Genomic DNA, 26,728 nt, shown 5'->3' with positions numbered 1-26,728 from the left:
CCAGGAAGGATCCCCATATTTGAAGCTATACCTCTGCAACTTCCTCTAATTATTCACTCTGCAGTTCCTTTGATGCAGTTCCCTATAATGTGGCATAGTTTCTTCTAGATTAAAAATTCTTTAGGGGCAGAAAGTTTTCTCCAGCATTTAACACAAACCCCAGTACTCAGTAGCAGCTTAGTGTGTGTTTATGGAATAATTAAGTACACATATGGTAGAGACATGGTTGGACACAGGGTCATGGTTGGACCTAGAGACTGTCATACAGAGTGAATTAAGTCAGAAAGAGAAAAACAAATATCATATAATACCACTTATATGTGGGATGTAGAGAAATGGTACAGATGAACCGGTTTGCAAGGCAGAAACAGAGGCACAGATGTAGAGAACAAGCGGATGGACACCAAGGGGAGAAAAGGAGGGGGTGGGATGAATTGGGAGATTGGGACTGACATATATACACTAATATGTATAAAATAGATAACTAATGAGAACCTGCTGTATAGCACAGGGAACTCTACTTCACTTTGCTGTACAGTAGAAACTAACACAACATTGTAAAACAACTATACCTCAAAAAAAAAAATGTACACATATGGTTTCCAGACCCCACCCATTCTGGCTGACTCCCTCAGACTGTACTCAGGTGAACCCCTGATTTCATACAAAGCTCCTCATGGGGACAGAGCTGCTCAGGAGATAGGGAACCATGTGCTGGTCCTTAATGGCCTAGATACAGGACCCTGGTGAATGCAGACTCAGGTGACAGTGGCATTGAGAAAGGATACCTCCCTTTATCCCCCGCCTGGTTCCTGGTCAGCTACTTGTCTCTGTCCCACACTTTGCTCCACAGCAACACACCCCCACTCCAGTCTCTGCACTTTATATACAAATAATTCTTTTTGGAAAAGACTTTGTCTTTCTTCTACCTATCCTTGAAAAGTGAGTATTTGGAAATGCTCCAAGATAAACTAAAGCAGGCTACCATACTTCAGAATTTTTAAAATAATTCCTTTTCAGATCCAGAAGGTCAGGAATATAGAGCCTTTAACGTAGTTGGCCCCAGTTGTGACATCAGTGCATTTCATTTGTTCAACAAAGATCAACTACCTGGCTTCCCTGGGTCCAGGCTTCGACACTGGCAAGAGAGAGAAAAAAGGTAGACCCTGACCTTGGAAGGCTTAATTGCCACTCTTAAACCACGTGCTTATACTACTTTTCCAGAAATGCTCATCACCATGGGAATGTAATGGTGGGAGAAAATAAATTTTCCCATCCCTGTGGTGGTTCTTACGATGCTTGGAGGAGAGGAAGCCGCCTGCCCTTGGCTTCCTGTGAACCCACGGGCATCCTCTAGGAGGGGAGGGGGCGACTTCCCCAGGGGACATCCTGGAGAAGTGGCTTGACCACGTGTCTGTACGCTCCCTTGTTCTATACAGGTCCCGTGTCAGTTTAGAACTCCATGGAGAAAATGCCAAGAGAGGATTAGATGTGTGAGAGATTTAGTGGGGGGAAATGCCTGTGCGGGGGGGGGGGGGACGGGGAGGGAGGTGGAAGAGGCTGGGAGAGCTGTCAGACCACAGCGCAGGGCTGACCTGGCAGAAGAAGAGCCAGGAGGAAGGAAGATTGGGCAAGAAGAGCCTCAGGCTGGAGTGCAGTCTAAGCAAGGCTTTACAAAGCTGATGGCAAGTCACTGAATCAAAGTCACCTTTCGAAGGAGGCTGACCTACAGGAATCGCTCTTCCTATTCCTGCCTTGCCCAGTCATTGACCTGGGACTGCCTGTGGGTAGCGCGGCCTCAGTGCAGAGGCGGGTAGGCAGTAGATTCAGGGCCCGGCACCTGGGGCCCTTAGTCAATTACATTCTCGTGGTATGAGGTCTGAGAGGTGCGTTTTCATGGCCCACAAGTTCCTATGAACCAGCACCCTAAGCACCATCTCTCCTTTCCTTCTCTGGAGATAATTCAGAACTACAAGTTAAATGGATTTTTTTTTTCCTATTTGCAGCTCTTCAGAGACACTGATGCAAAGAATCAAAGTTACTCCATAAGTGGATAGAAAACAAAAAAGTGAATTCCGTTTCTCAAGGGACCCTGCATTATCTCCTCTTTCTCCCACCCACTACTCCTGCCTACTAGCGAGACTGGCTCCTCAGTCGACAGTAAGACGCAGCCAGCAGACAGGGATATGGTTCCCTAACTGCCTTAATTGCCAGGTACTCTGGTGAAGAGACTTGAAATCCGCCCCCAAACCCCCAGTGCTCTTCTTAGCCAGTAATTTCACCACGTCTGCCAGCTGTTTCCCAGAATTGGTGCCAAAGCTAAATAAATGGCAGATTTGCATTTCACTTGAAACTGTGCACTTAGGAAGTTATGCCTTTCCCGGGAAGCCCGATTTCTCATTAGTCCGTAAAAGAATGATGGGGAACCAGGGCCGATTAGGCCCCCACACTGCACCAGGTGTGGTTGTAGGCGCTACAGGGGTCATCTGTTTCATACCTCACCCCTCTGAGGTCAATGAGTATGGTCGCATTTTACAAACCCGGGGCACATAGTAAGGGAGCAGGGATTTGGGGAGGACCGAGGCTGGGTCCTCTGACTCCAAGTCTAGTGTTCTTTCTGGCTCCTAATTTCTATCCACACATTGGACAATTTGGCTGACTTAAGAGGAATTAGAGGGGGACTTCCCTGGTGGTCCAGTGGGTAAGACTCTGAGCTCCCAATGCAGGGAGCCCAGGTTCGATCCCTGGTCCGGGAACTAGATCCTGCGTGCATTCCACCAACTAAGAGTTTGCATGCCACAACTAAAGATCCCACGAGCCGCAGCTAAGAAGTCCGCATGCCGCATCTAAGACCCAGTGCAGCCTAAATAAATAATTTTTTTTTTTTTAAAAAAAGAGGAATTAGAGGTATTGGCTTATAGCAGGTTTTTGTCTTCTATCAGAAGTTCTTGGGTTGTAAAGATTAACGTATTTGAATTACTGTGAGTAAAATGCTGTCAAGAGAGCTTGGAACACCGTGATCACACCTTTAGTGGCTGTGACCACAACTGCCACGAGGATGATGATCCACCTGAAAGTCTAGATCAGGAAATCTATCCTAGGTAAATTCCTTTGGGTTAAGGAGTCCTTTCTAATCAACCTCTTCTATAATCCTGGTGCTCGGGAGTAGAATATCAAGCTACTAATTTCCTAGTGTGACTTTTTAGAGGATCTCTTACATTTAGGGCAGCCATAGATACTAGACTGTTTTGACAGGAGACTGGACTTAGGAAATGAATAACAGAAAGGAAAGGGATGGAGAAGCTTGAACCCCTTTAGTTTTTTAAAATAAATTTATTTATTTTATTTATTCATTTTTGGCTGTGTTGGGTCTTCATTGCTGAGTGGGGGCTTTCTCTAGTTGTGGTGAGTGGGGTCTACTCTTTTTTGCGGTTCACCGGCTCTAGGCGTGTGGGCTTCAGTAGTTGCAGCACGCGGGCTCAGCAGTTGTGGCTCGCAGGCTTAGTTGCTCTGTGGCATGTGGGATCTTCCCGGACCAGGGATCAAACCCCTGTCCCCTGCATTGGCAGGCGTATTCTTAACCACTGCACCACCAGGGAAGTTCCTAAAATGATCCATTTTAAAGTGAACAATTTAGTGACGTTTAGTATCTTCACAATGGTGTGCAGCCACCACCTCTATGTGGTTCCAAAACGTTTTCATCACAAAATAAAAGCCTGTACCTACTAAGCAGTTACTCCCCTCTCCTCTTAGCCTCCGGCAATCACCAAGTTGCTTTCTGTCTCTGGATTTACTTATTCTGGATATTTCACATAAATGGAATCATACAATATGTGACCTCTTACGTTTGGCTTCTTTCACTTGGCATCATGATTCTGAGGTTCATCCATGCTGTAACATGTATCCGCACTTCCTTTCTATGGCGGAATAATCTTCCACAATTTGTTTATCTCACCATCTGCAGATGGACATTTGGGTTGTTTCCACCTTTTGGCTATTTTAAGTGATGCTGCTGTGAACATTCGTGTGTAAGGATTTGTGTGAGTCCCTGTTTTCAGTTCTTTTGGGCATATACTTATAAGTGGAATTTCTGGGTCATAAGGTAATTCTACATTTACTTTCTTTTTTTTTTTCTTTTTGGCCGCGCTGCACAGCATGTGGAATCTTAGTTCCCCAGCCAGGGGTGGAACCCGTGCCCCCAGCAGTGGAAGCGGAATCTTAACCACTCGAGTGCCAGGAAAGTCCCTATAGTATTTAACTTCTTGAGGAACTGCTAAACTTTTCACAGGGGTTGCACTGTTTTACAATCCTGCTAGCAGTGTATAAGGGTTCTAATTTCTCCACATCCTTGAATTTAAAACTTTAAATACTGCCTTAGGGCTTCCCTGGTGGCGCAGTGGTTGAGAGTCCGCCTGCCGATGCAGGGGACACGGGTTCGTGCCCCCGTCCGGGAAGATCCCACATGCCGCGGAGCGGCTGGGCCCGTGAGCCATGGCCGCTGAGACTGCGCGTCCGGAGCCTGTGCTCCGCAATGGGAGAGGCCACAACAGTGAGAGGCCCGCGTACCTCCCCCAAAAAAAACCAACCAAAAAAACCTGCATTAATCACTTACAGGATGAGGAAGTGGCCTCTCTTTGAAACATTTTCTTCTTTCACATGTTAAACTTTCTCTTTCACACAGAGCCTACGTATGAAAGTGACAAGGAGGAAGGATACTATCAAGTGATGCAAACAGAAATTCCACCAGCCTCCAGATACCATGTGTCATATTACGCGAAGCTGCGTGAGTTTGTGCTTCAGACTGCCTTGGTCACTTCCAGGTGAACAAGCTCAAGACTTTGCTCTCCAGCAGGAAGAAGATGACCGACAGCGAGTTTGGCTATATTCACATGCTGGCCCAGGACTACCTGAAGTACGTCTTGCAGATACCGCAACCTGGATCTGGTCCAAGCAAAACATCCAGGGTGTTACAAGACGTTGCTTTCTCAGTCCAAAACGAAGTTGAAAAGAATTTGAAACCATGCTTGGACAATATTGATGTTGTGTCCATAGACACCGCCAGAACAATATTCAACCAAGTGATGGAAAGGGAATTTGAAGATGGCATCGTTAACTGGGGAAGGATTGTGACCATATTTGCATTTGAAGGCATTCTCATCAAGAAACTTCTAGGAAGGCGAATTGCCCCAGATGTGGACACTTACAAGGAGATTTCTTACTTTGTTGCAGAGTTCATAACCAAAAACACAGGAGAATGGATAAGGCAGAATGGAGGCTGGGTATGTGTGATGGAAATATTCTTCGTTGTTCTTTACTTTGAAATAGGAATTGACAGTTTCCTTGCTGATTAAAAAAAAAAAAAAACTACGTAAGGATTATATTTTCCTTGGGTAGTTTGTTTTAAAAGTTTTAAAATTTTAAAATAAAATTTCTAGCTCATTTCCAATGAATCTTAAAACTTTATAGTTGGAAAACTCTTGTGGTTTCAGTTTTTATTCCTAACCATGTAAATTGCAGGAGTGAGTTTTGGGGATTAATAAAAGATGCACCTCCCTAATGCATCTTTAGAGTCAGAGTCTAGTCTGAGACTTAGCTCTTGTTAGCGTTGTCATGACAATGTAGAATTAGTACAGAAAGAGTTGGTATTAGATGCTGTTATATTTAGATATTATGTTACAAAAGACAGGTGTAAATTTTTGCAAGTTCATTGCTTACAAATTGATTCTTTTTTCAGTTTTCTAATATGACAAATTCTGGCTGGTAAAGCTTGGTGACTAAAAAAAAAAATAATGTACTGCACCACCAGCAAGAAACTATTCAAGAATCTCCAAATAAAAATTCACTTTATTATCAGTGTCTCGAAAAGCTAAGATCGTGCAGGGAGCCTATATTACAATTCATATTGATAAGGGGCCTTTCCCAGCTGGACCTATATGCTTTTCTTTATATCCCAATACACTGAATACTTATTTTTTACAGCACTTATGTCCTCTCTTCAACACAAACCCTCGCCTCCCCTCTTCCCAGAGCTATCCACTGGTATCAATTCTTTTACATGCAAAACATGCCTGTTGAACATATCCATAGAAAATATACTCAGCACTTCTTTGTAAAAACAATTGTTATAAATTATTAAATACTATGTAACAATACTAATATAATACTAAATAATTTATAGTATTTATAAATTATTTGTATAAATAGTACATGGTATTCCTTTTTTTTCATCCAAGGGCACTTTATTTTTTAAAATTTATTTATTTTTATTTATTTTTGGCTGTGTTAGGTCTCTGTTGCTGTGTGCAGGCTTTCTCTAGTTGGGGTGAGCAGGGGCTACTCTTCGTTGTGGTGTGTGGGCTTCTCATTGCAGTGGCTTCTCTTGTTGCAGAGCACGGGCTCTAGGCGCATGGGCTTCACTAGTTGTGGCACAGGGGTTCAGTAGTTGTGGCTCGCGGGCTCTAGAGCGCAGGCTCAGTAGCTGTGGTGCATGGGCTTAGTTGTTCCACGTTAATAAGTATTTAAAAGAGTACTACAGGGACTTCCCTGGCCGTCCAAGGTTAATGAAGACAACGAGCTTCCGCTGCAGGGGGCTCAGTCGCAGCATATTCAAAAAAAAAAAAAAAAAAGTACTACATACATATATGCTGTTGTATGTAAATGCTGTTGAATGGTTATTTCTAGCTGATGGATATTTATAGTTCCAGAGCTATCACAAACAATACTTCATTGAATATCTTTAATCATGTCTTCCCTTGTGTGTGTGTTTTTCTAGGATGGATATTGGGACATAGAATTGCTAGGTCATGGTGTAAAACACTTTTTAAAATTTACTAGATTCTTGTCCTCCAAAGTGGTTCTACCAAGTCATGCTCCCGTCACAGCTTGTTCAAATATCCCACACTTCCTCCCTTCCCGGCTGACTAACATTAGGTCATAGTAGTCTGTCATAGTTTCCCTATTCCGCTGGCTTAAAAATATATACCTAATTTACCTTGTTTTAATTCTTGTTTCCTTGATTACTAGTGAGGTTAAACATCTTTTCATATTGAGCGTCTTTACATATGTTTATTGACCATTTGTAATTCTTATTCAGAGAACTGCCTATTTATATCCTTTGCTGTTTTCCTATTATTTTGTCTTTTTCTCACTGATTCGTAGGAATTCTTGGAATATTCTGGACACAAATTATTTTTATATATGTGGTAGATATCTTCTAATTTGTTGTCTTTTAAAACTATAGATGTCTTCGGTGCTTATGTCTTAAACGTTGATGAAATCTTTTACTTGATGTTTTTTGCATTTTGTTGAGGTCTTTCTGCATAACGTTAGGGCTTACTGCAGCCACTCCCCTTTCTCCATCACCTTTTCTTCCTGGAACTCAGCCTGACTTGGGGCTAGACAAAGCATGTGAGATATTTGGTCGTGTTTTTTTCTGGTTGCTGTGGAAAGTTATACTGAAGGACGGGTGGAAATTTCAGCTATTACGCTGTGTAGGTTTCAAGTGAAGGCAGAAGTTCGTTAGCACGGAGGCCCACGTATGAGCATCCTAGTTTACAAGCTCTGCATGAGTTTGCACTGTATTTGGAACACCCAGAAAATGAATAAACGTTACTGAAAATTTTAACTTCTTAACAATAAATTTTGTAAGCTCCTGGAACTCATAATTAGTGGAGGGTGTGGAATTGTCTCTGAGAAAGTCTAGAAGTATACTCATCTTTTGGGGGTGGTACAGGTGTAAGTGTGAGTGAGTATGGCAGGATATAAACACACATGTGCCCCCCCCCACACACATCAGCCTTCACCAAGTCCTTATGTAGGTTTTAAGCTCTTGACTTTTCCACTTGAACAGCTTAGACAGAATAGAAATGCCCTTTAAGATGTCATTTCAAAGCAACCTCAATAGTCCTTTCCCAGCTCATAGGAGACACTGAATCTGTTCAAGACGGGCAGTGCTTTTTTGAATCAGTACAGACCAGCATGGCAAACCAGTATCTTCTTTGTATACTGATGTGGACAAATCTGCTCGAATGAATGAACCTACTCTTGACTGACTTACTTCCAGGGAAAGGGTACAATCCCATGCCTGTGCTAGTGGAGTCAGGTGGCCCATAGGAAGAGAGGAAGATGAGGAGGCATTTTACAACGTCATCAAGAAGCAAGCACCAACGTCTGACTTTCTACCATCCTGGAAAACTCTCCAAAAAAATCACTGATCTCTTGTCCTGTCCACAGTCATTCATATGTGCTTGTCATTGGCTCCAGATTAAAGATGCATGCCTATAATGAGAGATGAGAGGGGCATTTCACCTACACCTAGAGAGTACCCATATTTAATTAAATTTTAAGTGTGCCCAGAGATTTTATGAAAACTTTTGGATCAAGAATGTGGTAGGTGAGGACAGCAGAGATAATAAGAGCACCAACTCTGAATCAGACGGACCTGAGTTCATTTCATGCTTACTACCTGTGTGACGTAAACAAGTTATTTAACTTCCCTAAACCTCATGTGTAAAATGGGGACACTATTGCCGTCTATCTCCCAGGACTGGTGTAAGGATTAAATCAATTAATATTATATATAAAGCACCCAGAACACAGTTTCTACAAATAAGAACTCAATACGAGCTTAGAGCTATTGTTATGATTAGTAGTAGTATTGCCTAACTTCCCTGAATAGATTTAATCTCCAGAAATTATATCATCAACTATAGTTAGATATTAGCCACCATCTAAAACAGATGCCCTAAAGGTTAAAAAATAAGACCAGTGTATCAAAAATGGGGTCATAATCTCATAAATTAGATTATTTATGACATTAAGTGAGTTACTTTCCTTCCTTTCTTCCTCCCCTTTTTCCTTCCCTCCCTCCCTTTCTCCCTTCTTTTCTTTCTTTCCTTTTTTCTTTGCTGCTTCTCATCTCGCTTTCTATTCCTCTTCCACATTTACTGTTATTTCCTCCTGTCCCTCTGCCAATTTGACGTGCTGAAAACGAATAGGCTCTCATAGATCTCACAGGAGAGCTAGTGCTATTTGGTTTTTATCAGTCTTTGGCATTCATGAGGAAAGGCTGGTTCTTAAAAACCATTAGAATGTGCCTGGGATGAAATTCATCTCACCCCTTGGGATTGCCTTTCCTTTGCAGCTAGGTGGCTTTCTTACTTTTGCCCTCTTCAGTTAAGCATTCTCCTGTGCCTGTGCTGGTTGAGTGGAAAGGACACTCAGCCCTCAGCTCCACATGGGAGGAATCATGTCTACCTAATGCACCACCGAATACTGCATGCTTGGCCCAGGGCCTATGGTATAGAAGGTAGCCAACAAATATTTGTTGATGGAGTGATTGAATGAACTAGCATAGAAACTGAGATTTGAACTCTGGTTTTCCCATTCACTAGAAGTGTGATCTTGAGTGAGTTTCAGAAGTAACTTGAAACTCAGATTCCTAATGTAATAAATATAATAAATATTATATTATGTTATATGTAATATATAATGAAGACAGTAATACGTACCTTAGAAGGGAAGTTAAAAGATTAAAGGACATTTCTGTAAGAGTGCTTTGTAAACTGTCAGATATTAATACAACTATGAAGGTTATACGGGAAATTCCAGAAAGTTTAAATATGTAATTCTTAAAACTACTCTAATACCAAAAGAAAGCCCCTTTTGAAAGTAGGGATGTACAGTCAGAATTGGTGCTTTCCAAGTGAGCAGTATATTAAAGTCTGAGTCATAAGAGTTAGGCAAAGTAGGTTGTATTTTTTTATGATCGTCTTGCTTTAAATAATGGTCTGGTGAAGGCAAATAAAAGGACACACAGGCATGTAGACGACTGACTAAGTATTCAATCCGGCAAAGGCATCTCCAAAAGGCGTAAAGATCTAGCAGCAATGAAATACAATCTCAAGAATTCTTACATATCCTTTGATTAAATAGATTTGGGGGCCAGATTCGTCTTGTATTTCTTTTGAATTTTAACTTGAGATTTAAAAATCATTTAATGAAAACTAAGGTGAAACATAGTTCAAGTCTTCCTGTGGGTCCTTCAGGAAACCTAAGTTCAGCTCTCTAACTTTGGGAGTCACCCGTGACCCCTTTCCCTCATACCCTCTGTCCAACTCATCAGCAAATTCTGTTGGGGGCACCTTTGAAATACTGCATATCCAGTGCCTCCAGGCAACTTTCCTCTCTCACTTGACTATGTCAAGAGCCTCCTATCAGTGTCCCTACTTCCATGCTTGCCCTGCGATGGTCTGTTCTCCACATAGCAGTCAGAGTGATTTTTTAAACAACTTGCCTCACTTATTCCATGTTAACACTTTCAGTGTCTACAGAATATCCCTCCAGTTTTAGGCATCATAATTTACTTAAGCCACTCCCAACTGTTAGACATTTGGGTTGGTTTCTGTTTTCCCTTCTTAGAAATAATGCTTCAATACTGAACATGAAGATGGTTTTCCCCCCACATTTTAGAAGACCACCTCATGATCACTTTCTAACACTAGAATGATTGGTTCATATATGAGTATAATTACACCTCTTATACATATTGGAATACATATTGCTTTCAGAAGGTTTGTATCAATGGGACAATGTCACAACTTGACCAGCATTGGGCGGAACCATTAGATATAATTTTGAGGGTTTAATAGGCTTAAGATAACAAGGTCAATTTAATAGGTCTAAAAAACAATAACATATATTAAAATGTGAATTTATTTAACTGCTAGTAATGTGGAATTTTTTCCCATATACTTTTTTAAAGACAATTCTATTTTTTTATACAGCAGGTTCTTATTAGTTATCTATTTTATACATATTAGTGTATATATGGCAATCCCAACCTCCCAATTCATCCTACCCCCTCTTTCCCCCATATACTTGTTAATGATTTACATTTCTCTTTTTAACAGCGTTTGCCTTTTTTTTTTTTTTTTTGGTACGCGGGCCTCTCACCGCTGTGGCCTCTCCCGCTGCGGAGCCGCCGCGGAGCACAGGCTCCGTACGCGCAGGCCCAGCGGCCATGGCCCACGGGCCCAGCCGCTCCGCAGCATGAGGGACCCTCCCGGACCGGGGCACGAACCCGCGTCCCCTGCACCGGCAGGCGGACCCCCAACCACCGTGCCACCAGGGAAGCCCAGCCTTTGCCTTTTTTAACTATTAAGGGCTTGATGATTTTTCTCTTACATTTCAACGAACTCTTTCATGGCAAATGTAAATAGTCTCCTGGTCTGTTGTTCTTATTTTAGTTTCTTATCGTTTTAAAAAAACTTTCATCTTCATATTGCTGAATTTGTCAGTTTTTTCCTTTGTTCACGCTTTAATATTTATTCATTTATTTATTTATTTTGGCTGCGCCTGGTCTTAGTTGTCGCATGCGGGTTTCTTAGTTGTGACATGCATGCGGGATCTAGTTCCCCGACCAGGGATCGAACCCGGGCCCCCTGCATTGGGAGCACGGAGTCTTACCACTGGACCACCAGGGAAGTCCCTCCTTTGTTCATGCTTTAGTTTAGAACTTTAATATATATGAGGATGACATATTATCTGCCTAATTGTAATAGATGGTGATCATTGTAACAATAATAAAAATCATTTTAGAGTGCCGCATTAACACGGGGTTTGTGAAAATTCTAGGAAGGCGAGCACTGAAGTGCATGCACACCTAGAATGTACGGGAAATGTGTGAGTGTGTAAGGGCAGGGGACAGAGGAAGAAGAGAAGGGGCAGTCTGTCTCCTCTGTTAGCATGTGACAGCATGCATCTCCCAGCATGACTCCACACTTCACACAGAGGCTTAGTGGATGCTGGCTTTCTTGCTCAGTCTTTTCAATGGAAAATCCACCTGACTGGTGTTTGTCTGCGCTGCCAGTGATGCTCAAAGACAATTCCAAGGCACTACAGAGTTCTCTGTCAAAGAAATATGCTTGGTTTACATTTTGGTGTTAGTCACACTAGACTGTGAACTACTTGAAGGCATTTGTAACCCCCAGAAATGGAACTTGCTGGAGGTAGAGCAAATGTTTACAGGACGAACATTAAAAAAAAATTATTTTAACTATTTTCTAATCTTCTTGGTGGTGGTTTGAAAATTTACGGAGTGCAAAGAACGGTGTCTGCATCCCAGTAGAGGTCCAAGCACTAAGAAGTCAGGTAACCTTATGTAACTTATTTTTTTCTGGACCTCAGTTTCCTCATTTGTGAAAATAAGAGAGGGCATTAGGCCGGGTGATCTCATAGGTACTTTTCAGTGAGGATGCTCTATAAGAATAGATTATAAATTAATTACACACAGTGTCCGGTTTATACTCTTATTTTAAAAAAAAACATGTCTAATCAAAAAGAGAATGAACTGTCATGGAAACCACAATGTTCTCACAGGCTCAGAGGCACTGATTTAATCTCGCTTTCCTGTTGAGTCCTTATGACTCTCAGCACAATGGGGTTTACAAATATAAATGCATATTTCAATACCAGACATTTGAAAGAAAAAGAGGGAAAAAGAAGATAGATTTTCTGTCCTCTAGAGCTATGCCATCCAGTAGAGCACTTGGCTGTCACTTGTGACCCTTGAACAGTTGCAGTGTGGCTGGTCTGAATTAAGAGATGCCCTGAGTACAAACACACATTGGGTTTTAAAGATTCAGTACAAAAAAAAGTAAAATATCTTGTTTCCATATTGATGACATATTGAAATCGTAACAGTTTATTTATTTACTCATTCATTCATTCATTTATTTTTGGCTGTGAGGCAGGCATGCGGGATCCTAGTTCGGCAAGCAGGGATCGAACCCACGCCCCCTGCAGTGGAAGTGCAGAGTCTTAACCACTAGACCGCTAGGGAACTCCCCAAATCACAACATTTTAGATGAACTAAATATATTTGAAAAATTAATTTTGCCTCTTTTTACTTTTAAAAATGTGGCTACTGGGAATTCCCTGGCGACCCAGTGGTTAGGACTCTGCGCTTTCACTGCAGAAGGTGTGGGTTCAATCCCTGGTTGGGGAACTAAGATCCCGCAAAAAAAAAAAAAATGTGGCTATTAAAAAAAATTACATAGGAAGCTCGCACTATATTTTTATTGGACAGCGCTGTCTGGAATGGGAGATAGAGAATGATAGAGAATGATAATAGGATGAATAGAATAAAACTGGTGAAAGTACAGAGAAAATTGACTACCTGCATTATTTAAATGAAAGTTTCTTTGCTTTTCATTCCAGCAAACTTAGTCTCCACTAATTGTTAAAATGTTAAATTTGTTCTCTCATAGGAAAATGGCTTTGTAAAGAAGTTTGAACCCAAATCTGGCTGGCTGACTTTTCTGGAAGTTACAGGAAAGATCTGTGAAATATTATGTCTCCTGAAGCAGTACTATTGACCAAAAAGGACACTCCATATTGTGAAATCTGCCTAATTTTCTTGAATCGTACACGAAGCATTTGCCAACACTTACTTCTACTTCTAAACAAATAACTTTGATGATATAACTTGACATTCCAGAGTTATGGGAATTTTGTCCCCATTTTAATGAATAAATTGTATGTATTTGTTTCTATACGTAATTTGTGTCCTGCCTGTGGGTCCAACAAAAGGGTAAAGCTCAATACAGGGTACAGAGATTGAATTAAGAGAATGATGACCAGGAAGGTGATGTCTTCGGCAGATTTTCTTAAGGGTGTGTCCATTACCCAAAAATCATTTTCGGTGTCACCAGTCTAGACTGATGATGGGTGAGGTCTGCTTCCCATGTACCTCTGGGCTCCAAGCTTTCTGGAGTCCCCAGTGCCCCTAGATGCTTACGTAGGGTTTTCCACCAATGCCCTCTCTGCCACACTTTAGAGTTGCCATGTAAAGTTGACGAATATGGCAACCAGATATGGAGGAGACTCTGGGATAGTCTGAACAAAGACAGGTAAACGATTCAACATTGGGCCACTGTTAAACTCTCTATTTAAAAATTTCACAAAGTAGAAAATTATGTCATTTATTAGCCCCTGTGTTCTGATTTTTAGGTCAGCAAATCTGGTTGCGATATGGGAGCACAGTACCCTGTTCTCGACTTTCCCACTCTTCCTTTTCCTCCCTCAATACAATATCTGCCCCACTGGGGCTTGCTTTTCCTTTCCTAGGAAGTTGTTGATTGATCCAATAAAGAAACCAGAGCGTTGCCTCCCCAGCAACCCCCTTCAGGCTATGGGCATTTTCACAGGGGCTTTCAGTTAATTCATGCTTTACCTCTCATAGTGATTCTTAACGGTGGGGATTAGGACTTTGGGGCAAGCTAGCAGGGAAATATTTTTGACAAAAGTAGCTTTGGTTACTTATCAAATCACATCTGAGAGGCAACTACCTAGGCCACCTGGGCTTGTGTCTGCAGGAGGCAGGGAGCATTTTCTTCTTCCTCCTTCAGCCAAGTGCCTCCCCTCCCCCTTCTGAAATGTGTTACGTTTTAATTCATTTTTGCATTAATCAGAGCTAAGTGGTGGGAATGAATAGTCATGAACGGACATAAACAGGAAGCATGTGTAAGGGTACTGCTACCTGGAATACACTTGCACAAGAAACCACAAACCCTGGCTTTTACACTGCCATGATCTATTTAACAAAGTGACACTGGGATATCACTGACCGTTTCTGTTTCTGGCTTGGTTGGTGACCTGGTCTTTCAAAGTGCAGCTCACTGTGTGTTCTGTTTAGCACTCTGCTTAAAAGAAAAAAGACTTTTATGAACCTCAACTCCTACCTCAAGCCAAACACAAAAATGAAAGTGAAAACAGATCACAGACCTAAATGTTAACTATAAAACTCCAAGAGGAAAACACAGGAGAAAATCTTCACAACCTTGGAGTAGGCAAAGATTTCTTAGCTACAACACAAAAAACCTGAACCAGAAAAGAAAAAAAATGGTAATTTAGAAATCACCAAAATTTTGAAATTCTTTTAAAAAGACACAGTTAAGCACTCAAAGAGAGGGTATGTGAATTATATTTCAATAAAGCTGTTTAAAAAAAAATCTCAAAGCAAGCCATGGAATGAGAGATAATATATGTCACATTATTATCTGACAAAGGACTTGTATCCAGAATAAATATAATACTCGTACAATTCGATAACAACAAGACCATCAACCTAATTTAAAAATTGGCAAAAGGGCTTCCCTGGTGGCGCAGTGGTTGAGAGTCCGCCTGCCGATGCCGATGCAGTGGTTTCGTGCCCCCGTCCGGGAAGATCCCACATGCCGCGGAGCGGCTGGGCCCGTGAGCCATGGCCGCTGAGCCTGAGCGTCCGGAGCCTGTTTTCCGCAACAGGAGAGGCCACAACAGTGAGAGGCCCGCGTACCACAAAAAAAAAAAATTGGCAAAAAATTGGAACACACTTCACACACAAAAGTAGATGGTCAACAGACATGGAAAAGATGCTGGACACCATTAATCATGAGGGAGATGCAAATTAAAACCACAGTGAGACCACTGCACATCTTCCAGGATGGCTAAAATAAAAAAGACTAATAATACCACCCTTGAGGAAGATGTGGAATAACTGGAACTCTCATCCACCCCTGGTGATAATGGTAAACTGTACAACTGCTTTGGAAAACAGATTGGCAACTTCTCATATAGTTAAACACATACTTGCTGTAGGACCCAGCAACTCCACTCTTAGGTATTTATTCAAAAGAAATAAAAACATAGGGACTTCCCTGGTGGAGCAGTGGTTCAGAAGCCACCTGCCAATGCAGGGGACATGGGTTTGAGCCTTGGTTCAGGAAGATCCCACATGCCATGGAGCAACTAAGCCCATGCGCCACAACTACTGAGCCTGCGCTCCTGAGCCCACGAGCCACAACTACTGAAGTCCGTGTGCCTAGAGCCTGTGCTCTGCAACAAGAGAAGCCACTGCAATGAGAAGCTAGCGCACTGCAACGAAGAGTAGCCCCTGTTCACTGCAATTAAAGAAAGCCCGCATGCAGCAATGAAGATCCAACACAGCCAAAAATAAATAAATAAATAAATTTATTGAAAAAAAAATCACTTCCTTACTCTATGGCCCTACAATTTGTTCCAGGCCCATCTTGTTCCTGCCTCAACTCTAGAATCAAGAAGCCCGGGTTGTTTATCAGAGAATATTTAGAAATCAAGATCTGGATGCTAGATTTCATTGCTACTGCAGTGTCACTGCTTCTGGCCCTCTCCCAAACAGAGCTAGGAAATACATGTGTGCTTTTAACATACATATCTCTATTTATTTCTGTATCTATCCATTTGTTTATATATTTAAAATCATGGGTTCATACTGACACTTCGTTTTTTTTTTGGAGTATAGTTGATTTACAATGTTGTGTTAGTTTCAATACTGACACTTCTAATTATCCAGCACCACAGGGTTCATTCCCCAATTCCCTCTTTCTTTATGTGTAACTTGTTTTTCCAACAAGGAGAAACCTGACTCATTATCCATAATATCTTTCCTTATTTGTTCAATTCTAGAATAAAGTTGCTTCACAATTGTTAATATACACCCCTGTGAAAAATAAACGTACCAACTAGAGTGCAATATTTGTATAAAGTTATTTTTGTCTTTGGCCTTACAGTATACAGTCAAAATACTGTTTTCCAAACTTACTTAACTTAGTTTTTTTTCTTCTCCACCCACTTGTTGTGGTTATGCTAATCACTGACAATACAGTTCAGTTTGTTCGTCCCTGCTTGTATTCTATTTTGGCTTCTCTCCACACCCTTCTTGTATGTATAACATTATAAGGGTTCCCATTTCCCCACACCCTTGTCAACATTTATCTCTTGTTTTTTTGACTATAGCCACCCTAGTAAGAAGTGGTATCTCTCTGTGGTTTTGATTTGGATTTCTCTAATGACTAATGGTGATCTTTTTAAGTGCTTATTGGTCATTTGGATATCTGATGTGGAGAAATGTCTATTCAAGTCCTTTGTGCATTTTTAAATTGGATTATATATATATTTTTTTAATTGTTGAGTTTGAGTTCTTTATATATTTTAGATACAAGTCCCTTGTCAGATATATGACTTGCGTGAATATTCTGTCCCAGTCTGTAGGCTGTCTTTTCATTTTCTTGATAGTGTCCTTTGATGCACAGATGTTTTTAATTTTGATGAAGTCCAATTTACTTTTCCTTTCTTGCTTGTGGTTTTGGTGTTATAAGAAACCACTGCCGAAGCCAAGGTGATGAAGATTTATGCCTATGTTTTCTTCCAAGAGTTTCATTTTAGCTCTTATATTTAGGTCTTTGATCTACTTAGAGTTAACTTTTGCATGTAGACATTTAGTTGTCCCAGCATCATTTGTTAGAAAAGACTATTCTTTACCTATAGAATTATCTTGGTACTTTTGTCAAAAAAAAAAAAAAATCGACTATAAATGTAAAGGCTTATTTCTGGACTCTCAATTCTATGACATTTTCCTATCTATCTTTAAGCAAATACCATACTGTCTTGATTACTGTAACTTTGTAGTAACTTTTGAAGTTGGAAAGTGTGAGTTTTCCAACTCTGTTCTTCTTTTTCAAGGTTGTTTTGGTTATTCTGGGTTCCTTGCATTTCCATATGAATTTTAGGATTGGCTTATTGATTTCTGCAAAAAGGCCAAATTTGATAGGGACTGCATTGATTCTATAGATTAATTTGTGGAGTACTGCTATCTTAAAAATACTAAGTCTTCCGATCTATAAACATGAGCTGTCCTTTCACTTATACAGGTTTTCTTTCTTTCAACAATGCTATGTTGCTTTCAGAAGTTTAACTCTCCCTTTGTTAAATTTATTCCTAAGTATTTTATTTTTCTAATGCTCTTGTAAATGGAATTGTTTTTTAAACGTCAGATTATTCATTGTTAGCATATAGAAATCTGTATTAGAGTTCTTCAGAGAAACTGAACCAGTAGGATATATATCTTATATCTTATTATATATACCTGATAATATATTTCCTATTAATATTATTTCCTGATATATGTGTATGCGTGTGTATATATATATATATGTATGTATTGATACAGAACAAATAGACAATATCTATCTATAAAGAGAATATAAAGAATTGGCTTATGTGATTATGGAGGCTAGTAAGTCTGTTCTATGTCTCCTGTTCTTTCTATCCTATTCCACTGGTCCACTGTATATTCAAGTGGCAGTACCACACTGCTTATTTTCTCTAAACTTCCAACAATTTCAGTTTATTTTCTTTACCCACCGAATTATTAACTTTCTCACCTTTTCATCAGATTACTGAGCCTTTCTCCACGCCTAGTTATTCCCTTGAGCTACTATCCTCTCTCCTCCCAATCCAGGTCACATGCCCTGCAAGAGAAAAAAATTCTTGGTGTCTCCACTTCCTCAAGTCTTCAGTTTCTGAAGGAATAGAACTTTCTCTTTTTTTTAAATTTCATTTTATTTTTTTGGCCATGCGGCATGTGGGGTCTCAGTTCCCCCACCAGGGATGAACCCGCACCCCCTGCTTTGGAAGCGTTGTCTTAACCACTGGACCGCCAGGGAAGTCCCGAAACAGAACTTTTATAGTAGGAGCAAGTTCCAGTTATTCTACAGTGAAAATATTGTTCGACCTTGAGCCTGTAATGAACTAACTTTCAGTCCTGAGTTCTCCAGAGGTGAACAGAAGAGACATGCTGATAGTAAGAGAAAATCACTTGCTTCATCAAGCATCTGTCCCGACCATCGGCAGTAAACCAGCTCCCTCCCAGCTACTGGAAAAGAAAAAGAGGAAGGCGTTATTACAGACAAAAAAAAGTCATCTTCCCTTTAGCTAACAGGTCTGTGTATCGTGTAAATTTCTCTATTCGGCCTGCCTTTGCCTTTTCAGGCCCCAGAGAGCCCCAGTACTACACGACACGTGGCACCCAGGGAATCCTGAGTCTTTATATAACTCCTTCCAGTAGTACCGCCGGCCCAGGGAGGTCAGGCGTGCAGATCTGTCACGGCTGCCCTCGACTTGCTGGGGGAGGGGCGTACATTGACCGCGAAGGCTGCACGTAGTTCGGGTACCAAGGGCGGGAGGCGTGGTGCGCCCGGCGACCCGGAAGCGGGGGGCCAGCGGACCCAGCGGCCTGCGGACGGGACCCGGATCGCACCCGCGAGATGGCGGCGGCGGCCGTGAGCAGCGCCAAGCGGAGCCTGCGGGCCGAGCTGAAGCGGCGTCTGCGGGCGCTGAGCGCCGAGGAGCGGCTGCGCCAGTCCCGCCTCTTAGCCCAGAAGGTGGGAGAACGCGACAACAGCCACCGTAACGCCGGACCCGGAAGCCTCCAGGCCTGCGTATGTGCGCAGGCGCAAGCCTCCGGCGCGCGCACGTCCGCCCGGCGCGCGCACGTCCGCCCGGCGCGCGCACGTCCGCCCGGCGCGCGCACGTCCGCCCGGCGCGCGCACGTCCGCCCGGCGCGCGCACGTCCGCCCGGCGCGCGCACGTCCGCCCGGCGCGCGCACGTCCGCCCGGCGCGCGCACGTCCGCCCGGCGCGCGCACGTCCGCCCGGCGCGCGCACGTCCTCTGAGGGCGCGCAGTGTTCCTCTGAGGGCGTGCAGTGTTCCCCTCAGCACGCGCAAGTCCAGTTGTGGGTGTTGGAACGCTGTTGGGTTCAGTGTTCGCGCCGTGGAGAGTTATGGGGTTTGTGAGGGAGAGGATGGAAGTGGGTGACAGACTGCTGAGGTAAGAGCAGCGTGAGAGCAGAAAGATCTGGAGGGGGAGACGGGCGGACACCTGAGCGCCAGTGTGCCTTCAGTGAGTCTTAAGAGTCTTAATGAATTACAGGGGACTTCCCCCCGGCGGTCCGGTGGTTAGGACTCAGCGCTCCCACTGCAGGGGGCGCGGGTTGGCCCCCTGGTCGGGGAACTAAGATCGCACATGCCACGCAGCGCGACCAAAAAAAAAAAAAAAAATAGAGTCCAGTCATTGCAGTAAATTGAACAGAGAAAGATGCAATTACTTCAGACGAGGGAGCCCAAAATGGGGTGCAGAGATGCTCAAGGATGGAAGCCCTTCAGTGAGCCTGTGGAGGGCAGAGCCCTGTCTTCGTAGCCTCAGGGCCTAGCCTTCTCATCACTCAGTAGGTGAACATTAAATGCTTTTTTGAATTAATGAAAGAACTGATTCTCATACTTAGGCTGCCCAAGAAGATAGGAAGCAGAAGAGAGAAATTAGGGGAATGAGTCCAGTTTCGTGCCTGTTGGTTATAATACCTCGATTTTGTTACTTTCGGAGACTGACTTGTTATATACTACCTTGTAGTATAATACAAGTTCATGTAATGCCAGTTTTCGTATCAGTAAATTGGCGGACAGATCCTGTCCGGAAGGCACGTGTTTGGGAGACTGGTTTTTGTTGGACGCACGAAGGAAAAAAAATTGATGTCCCGTGAATAAGTAAATGTTAGTAATTCTAAGTCAAACTAATGATCCCTCTTCCCCAGCATCCTGTCTCTGACATAGATACCAATGTTATATTCGGAAATTAGCATGGGAGTTCTTTTCCTTGATGTCCCTTGAAATTAGATATGCCGTAAGAATTTCTTAATTATCCTTCACTAGTCTATCATCCATTAGTTTCTCAAATTCAAGGTTCCTATGGGTTAAAGCAAATACAAGCATTTCATTCCCCTCTCCATATACATAGGTGTGCGGGAGGGGATCTATGCAGATGTTAGCTTATTTATTCAAACTCAGTACTTTTAGCTATATGAGGAAGGCATTAGTTACTTTAGTAGATGTAGAGAAGTATAGGGTCTTATCCTTACTCTCTAGGTGCTTACAGTTTAGCTAATTAATTCACATATATTGAACTCATACTGTGGGCCATACTTTGCTATGTAGTGGGTTGTAGGAATGAAAAAGATAGGCTTATTGGACTTCCCTCGTGGTCCAGTGGTTAAGACTGCGCTCCCAATGCAGGGGGCCCGGGTTCGATCACTGGTCAGGGAACTAGATCCTGCATGCTGCAACTAAGAGCCCATATGCCGCAACTAAAAGATCCCACGTGCTGCAACTAAAGACCCAGCGCAGCCAAATAAATAAATATTAGGGTAGGATTGTTACTCTGAAGGAGCAGAGAGTCTTCAAGAGGAAACAGACATGTGAATAAAGAATTGCAGTGCTTTGAGATATAGGGTAAAGGTAAACACCAAAGCTGTAGAAACCTAGCTTAGGGGAGGGGGAATCAGAAAGCTTTCTTTCTATAGGGAGAAGTTTGAGAAATATTTTGTAGTACAAGATGAATTTTGTCAGGTGAAGGGAAGATAGGGTGGGTGAACATGTGCAGGAATATTTTGCCAAGAGAAGGAAAGACAATTTAACATGGGTTTTGGAACGCTTTAGCTCTGGATTTAATCTGGCTCCACTGTGTTTTAGCTGCATATGGCCTTGGACAAGTCCTCTAATCTTTCTGAGCCTCTGGTTCCTTATCTGTAAAAGGATAATGTCGTCCTTGAAGACCTATTGTGAAGGTTAAAGCAGTGTGTTAAGGGATGCATAGAGTGCTTCACATATTTTTGATATATCGTTTAGGAAGAGAATATTGGCAGCATTTTTGGAAAATGAGTTGGGGGTGGAAGAATGAGAAAAAAATACATGGAGACCAGTAAGGGGCTGTTGTGATAATTTGGGTGAGAGGTAATAAAGATGTAAACGAGGGCATGGGCAGTGAAGGTGAGGGGGAAAAAGCAGGTGAATGGGAGACTATGTAGTGAGAATCAGCGGGACTTGGCAATTAACTGGATGGAGATGAGAGAGTACTGGAAAAGGGGAGCCACCTATGATTCCAAACTTTATAGCTGCGGATAAAGGGTTTTGAACATTACTAGGCACAAGGAAGGTAAGAGTTGGAGCAGATTTTGGAGGGGCATGGGGACAATAAAGGTGAGTTCAGTTTGGTTTGTCTATAGTAGATTAGAATTAAAAAAAACTCCAGGTGGGAATAGTAGCCATATAGAGACAGAACCACTGATATCAGTAGATTGACAACTGAGAGCTGGCATCAGAGAGAGAAAAATTCAAAAGCAGACCCATGACTCCCAGTAATAAACACATTTTACTCCATACAAATAAATGTACTCATATAAGAAATCTGTTTCACAACCAGGTGTTTGACAACTCTTACTATATACAACAAACTTTAATATTTTCTATTTCATTTGCTGATTGTAACCCACTGTTGACTTCATGACCAACCAATGGATCAAGGCCCAAAATATCAACATACTGGGACTAGAACAATGTTTTGCCATAGTGCATGTTCAATACAGTAAAGGTATTAAATGATGCCTTTCTCCCAATAATTTAAAAAAAGGCAAATTTATTCTTATTGACACAGCACTTTTTTAATAATTTACAAGTTTATCAGAAAAGTAATGTATGGTAAAGAAATTATACTTTATGCCATATCTTGACTCCTCAACAAATAAGTTGAGGAAATTAGTGCCAAGTACTCATTTTGTTTTCCATTCTATCTGCCAATTTGTGACACCTTTATCGTTATATTTACATTGCCAAGTTTTTATAATATTTGTGCTCTGTTCTGTAACTGTAATAAGTCTACTGAGCATTTTCTGTGCCTGATTTCCAAACTTGATATTCAAGTAAATAGTATTTACAGTATTGTGGTTATATATATAGTGTTCACTACAGAACCAAATTGTAATATTGAATGTATAAGAAAAGGATATACAATTCAATGTCACTAGACGTGTGTGGCTAGGAGGGGAATATTTCAAGTGTTAATATCAAATACTTTCTTTTTTCTTATGCTTTATAATTGCTCGAAATTACGGCATTCTTAATTTTCCTATTTGGTGTATAAATTTCTAATTTAGCTCTCTGTTCAAGTTTCCGATTGCCTTTGTTTTTCCTTTTTGGCAAAGTAAGAATATGCCTTATCAATAGATTCTTTTTCATTTTGTTTGTTAAAATAAATCCACTTTCTTCTTGAAAGCACTCTAGTCCACTGCTCCCTCTGGTCTGGTTGACTTTGAGTCTGTGCTATAGCCATTGCCCTGGGGTTCCTCTTTCTCTGCTTTTAAGTTACGGCTGTTTTTTGAATCCAGTATCTTCTCTCTTAGACCTCTTCCTTCCTTCTTCTTTTTCTTTATTTTCTTTCTTTATTTTTGGCTGCGTTGGGTCTTCGTTGCTGTGTGCAGGCTTTATCTAGTTGTGGTGAGCGGGGGCTACTCTTTGTTGGGGTGCGCGGGCTTCTCATTGTGGGGGCTTCTCTTGTTTCAGAGCATGGGCTCTAGCCGCGTGGGCTTCAGTAGTTGTGGCTCGCGAGCTCTAGAGCACAGGCTCAGTAGTTGTGCACATGAGCTTAGTTGCTCTGCGGCATGTGGGATTTTCCCGGACCAGGGCTCGAACCTGTGTCCCCTGCATTGGCAGGCAGATTCTTAACCACTGAGCCACCAGGGAAGCCCCTTTTGTTGTTGTTGTTATCTTATTAGATTGTATTCTCAAGTAACTTTTGGGGAGAAAATATCTATGAGGGTAAACTCTTTAATACTTTATACATTAGGAAATGTTTTTACCTGATTGAGAGTTTGAATTTCAAATTTAAAATTATTTTTCCTTGTTCTGCTCAGCATCCATGACCTCCATTCAATCTGAAGACTGGTATCTTTACCTATTATGTCTTTGATTACTTCTTTTCCTTTCTGCAATTCCTGTTAATCAAATAGTAAAAATCCTAGATTGATCTTCTATGTCTCTTAATATTTTTTATTTTCCCCACGTCTTTGTCTTTTTCCCCTACTTGAGGCTTTCTCCTGAATTGTTTTAATTTTGGTAATGTTAATTTTAATTTCCAGGTATTTTTTAATTCTCTGATTGCTTTCTTTCCAAAGCAGCCTGTTGTTGTTTTATAGATGCATCTATCTTATTGAACTTGTCTGAGAAAACTAATTAGAATTTTTAAAAATCCATGTTCTCTGAATTATAATGATCTCACTTTCCTGCTGGATCACTCCACCCACCTCTTCTTTTATTTTCATTTATTTATTTATTTATTTTTATTGGAGTATAGTTGCTTTACACTGCTGTGTCAGTTTCTGCTGTACAGCAAAGGGAATCAGCCGTGCTTATACATATATCCTCTTTTTTGGATTTCCTTCCCATTTAGGTCACCACAGAGCACTGAGTAAAGTTCCCTGTGCTATGTAGTAGGTTCTCCTTAGTTATCTGTTGCATACATAGTAGTGTATATATGTCAACCCCAATCTCCCAATTCCTCCCACCCCCTCCCCCTTTTCCCCTTGGTATCCATATGTTTGTTCTCTACATCTGTGTCTCTGTTTCTGCTTTGCAAATAAGTTCATCTGTACCATTTTTATAGATTCCACATATATGCATTAATTTGTTTTTCTCTTTTTGCCTTACTTTGTATGATAGTCTCTAGGTCCATCCACGTCTCTGCAAATGGCACAATTTCGTTCCTTTTTACGGTTGAGTAATATTCCATTGTATATATGTACCACATTTTCTTTATCCATTCCTCTGTTGATGGACATTTAGGTTGCTTCCATGTCCTGGCTCTTGTAAATAGTGCTACAATGAACATTGGGGTGCATGTGTCTTTTTGAATTATGGTTTTCTCTGGGTATATGCCCAGGAGTGGGACTGCTGGGTCATATAGTAGTTCTATTTTTAGTTTTTTAAGGTGCTCTTCTCCATAGTGGCTGTATCAATTCCCCTTTTAAAAAATCCTTCTAATTTGTGTTTTGGCTTTCTAAAATGTTTGATGAACCATTACTGTCTGTACATATTTATGAAGGAAGGTGTGATAGCTAATGGGGATTTCCTTTGCTTTTTTAGTCACTTTGGAATTCCATGGGAAGAATGGATTCTGGCTGACCTACACCCATGTTCCCCAAGTGTTGTGATCTGCTACTCTTTTGTCTGTAAATACTGTCCCATCCACTCTGTCTTGCAGAAACTAGTCAAATCTCTATCCTCTTGTTATCAGGGCTATCATGGCTTTCTTTTTTGTGTGCTTTTTTACTGTCATATAAGTGAGATTTGAGGAAGAAAGAAAGATAAGTGTGTATATATAGTCTCACACTGAATTTTAACTGATGTTTATTACTGCTTATTCAGCTTCTGATTTACTGTGTTCTGCTTTAAACAGAACAAGACAGACATTTAACTTTCCCAGAAAGTACTTGGGTGCCAAAAGCCTCAGATCTGCCCAACGTCTGGGTTTCACAGTTCCATTTGCTTTGCCCGCTTCAGGCCTGATAATAGCTATGTAACTGCTTGGAAAGGTAGAGTTAACTTCCTTCATTAGCACTGGTTTGGTGTGCTCTATTTACTTAACTTCTGTGTCCCTTTTTATTAGGAATAACTTGACTTTCTGTGCCTGTGTCTTTCTGGCACTTGTATTTATGTCACTTAAAAAAAAATAAATTTATTTATTTATTTTTGGCTGCGTTGGGTCTTCGTTGCTGCATGCGGGCTTTCTCTAGTTGTGGCGAGCTGGGGCTACTCTTTGTTGTGGTGCGTCAGCTTCTCATTGTGGTGGCTTCTCTTATTGTGGAGCACAGGCTCTAGGCACACGGGCTTCAGTAGTTGTGGCACATGGGCTCAGTTGTTGTGGCTCGCAGGCTCTAGAGCGCAGGCTCAGTAGTTGTGGTGCACAGGCTTAATTGCTCTGTGGCATGTGGGATCTTCCCGGACCAGGGCTCGAACCCGTATCCCCTGCATTGGCAGGTGGATTCTTAACCACTGCACCACCAGGAAAGCCCTATAAGTCACTTCTGCAGTAACTTTTCCTTCTTAGCTCGGAGAACGGGGAAGAACAGAAAAGGAAGAAAAAAAAAAGGGGACTAAGAGCTAACTTCTGAGACTGGGGAAGTTCTGAGATTATTAAAATTTCTAATGTGAGCAAAGCTCAGCCCGTTTCTTCTGCCTCATGAATGATTAACCTGAGTACAAAGGGAGTACTTTCCCTGGGGGTCCAGTGGTTAAGACTCCGTGCTTCCACTGCAGGGGTCACGGGTCCAATCCCTAGGCGGGGAACTAAGATCACGCACGCCAGCACGGCCAAAAAATTAATTAATTAATTAATTAAACTGAGAACAAAGGGATGCTTTCCCCCAGGTGCACCTTCTTTACAACATGGCACTTGCTCTTAGAGGGCTTTTGCCTCTCCAGGATCCCCCTACCTTCTGTCTTTGTGAACATTTTAACATTCATTTGAACAGAAGAGCTTATAGCAGATGGGACGGAGGTGGGTAGAGCTAAGAGAACTGTATGGCATGTTGTCCGCCACAGGGAGTTTACAGACTGGCCAGGATGCTACATTTAGGGCACACCAAACAATTAATAATCAAATTATGACAACACATAATTGTTAGGTTGTATAGTGACTCTAAACATAATAAGGGTTCTCTAGGAGTCAGGAAAAGTTAGGCCTTGAGTTGGGCTTAAATGGGTAGAATTTGGCAGGAGAGAAGGCTGACCATCCAGGGAGTAAAGAAGCTTGTGAGAGCTTCAGAGTTAAAATAAAGAAGAGACTCTCGGGGAAGTGGGTGACAGGATTGAAGTCTGCTAGAACGGGTAGATGGGGTTCAAGCTTGGAATTCCTGATGTAGACAGCAGGGCCTCACAGTGACTTTTTTTTTTTTTTTTTTTTTTGCTGTACGTGGGCCTCTCACTGCTGTGGCCTCTCCCTTTGCGGAGCACAGGCTCCGGACGCGCAGGCTCAGCGGCCATGGCT

General features: G+C 41.8%; 2 protein-coding genes and 1 long non-coding RNA gene across 8 annotated transcripts in view; 2 read left to right on the top strand and 1 right to left on the bottom strand.

Annotated features, from left to right (window-relative positions):
• LOC132420671 (uncharacterized) overlaps window positions 1–19,166 on the bottom strand; it is a 54,178-nt gene extending 35,012 nt beyond the window's left edge. The window contains exons 1-3 of one of the 4 annotated variants that reach the window (XR_011246373.1): window positions 19,032–19,166; window positions 18,681–18,733; window positions 14,628–14,699 (exon numbers count right to left, since the gene is read on the bottom strand). This is a non-coding gene — a long non-coding RNA (uncharacterized lncRNA). Of the gene's footprint in view, window positions 1–14,627; window positions 14,703–18,614; window positions 18,734–18,998 lie in introns of all 4 variants that reach the window. The other 3 variants (XR_011246372.1, XR_011246371.1, XR_011246370.1) reach the window with 3 other exon arrangements.
• Window positions 4,801–13,510, top strand: BCL2A1 (BCL2 related protein A1). The gene is made up of 2 exons (XM_060005321.1): window positions 4,801–5,279; window positions 13,269–13,510. Exons 1-2 carry the CDS (start codon window positions 4,860–4,862, stop codon window positions 13,374–13,376), a joined length of 528 nt encoding a protein of 175 aa, XP_059861304.1. The 5' UTR covers window positions 4,801–4,859; the 3' UTR covers window positions 13,377–13,510.
• The window catches only part of MTHFS (methenyltetrahydrofolate synthetase), a 260,706-nt gene continuing 253,089 nt past the window's right edge, over window positions 19,112–26,728 (top strand). The window contains exon 1 of one of the 3 annotated variants that reach the window (XM_060005318.1): window positions 19,112–19,241. In XM_060005318.1, the coding sequence (XP_059861301.1) occupies window positions 19,125–19,241 (117 nt within the window). In that variant the 5' untranslated portion in view covers window positions 19,112–19,124. Of the gene's footprint in view, window positions 19,299–19,566; window positions 19,688–26,728 lie in introns of those variants that run through there. The other 2 variants (XM_060005317.1, XM_060005319.1) reach the window with 2 other exon arrangements.

This window comes from Delphinus delphis, chromosome 2 (assembly GCF_949987515.2).
Source record: "Delphinus delphis chromosome 2, mDelDel1.2, whole genome shotgun sequence".
NCBI classification, from domain to species: domain Eukaryota; kingdom Metazoa; phylum Chordata; class Mammalia; order Artiodactyla; family Delphinidae; genus Delphinus; species Delphinus delphis.
This window is presented reverse-complemented; position numbering and strand designations above follow the sequence as displayed.

Coding starts and splice junctions, on each gene's coding strand:
- BCL2A1 (XM_060005321.1), top strand. CDS start 4,860: ATGACCGACAGCGAGTTTGGCTATATTCACATGCTGGCCCAGGACTAC. Junction 5,280..13,268: donor TAAGGCAGAATGGAGGCTGG/GTATGTGTGATG, acceptor GTTCTCTCATAG/GAAAATGGCTTTGTAAAGAA.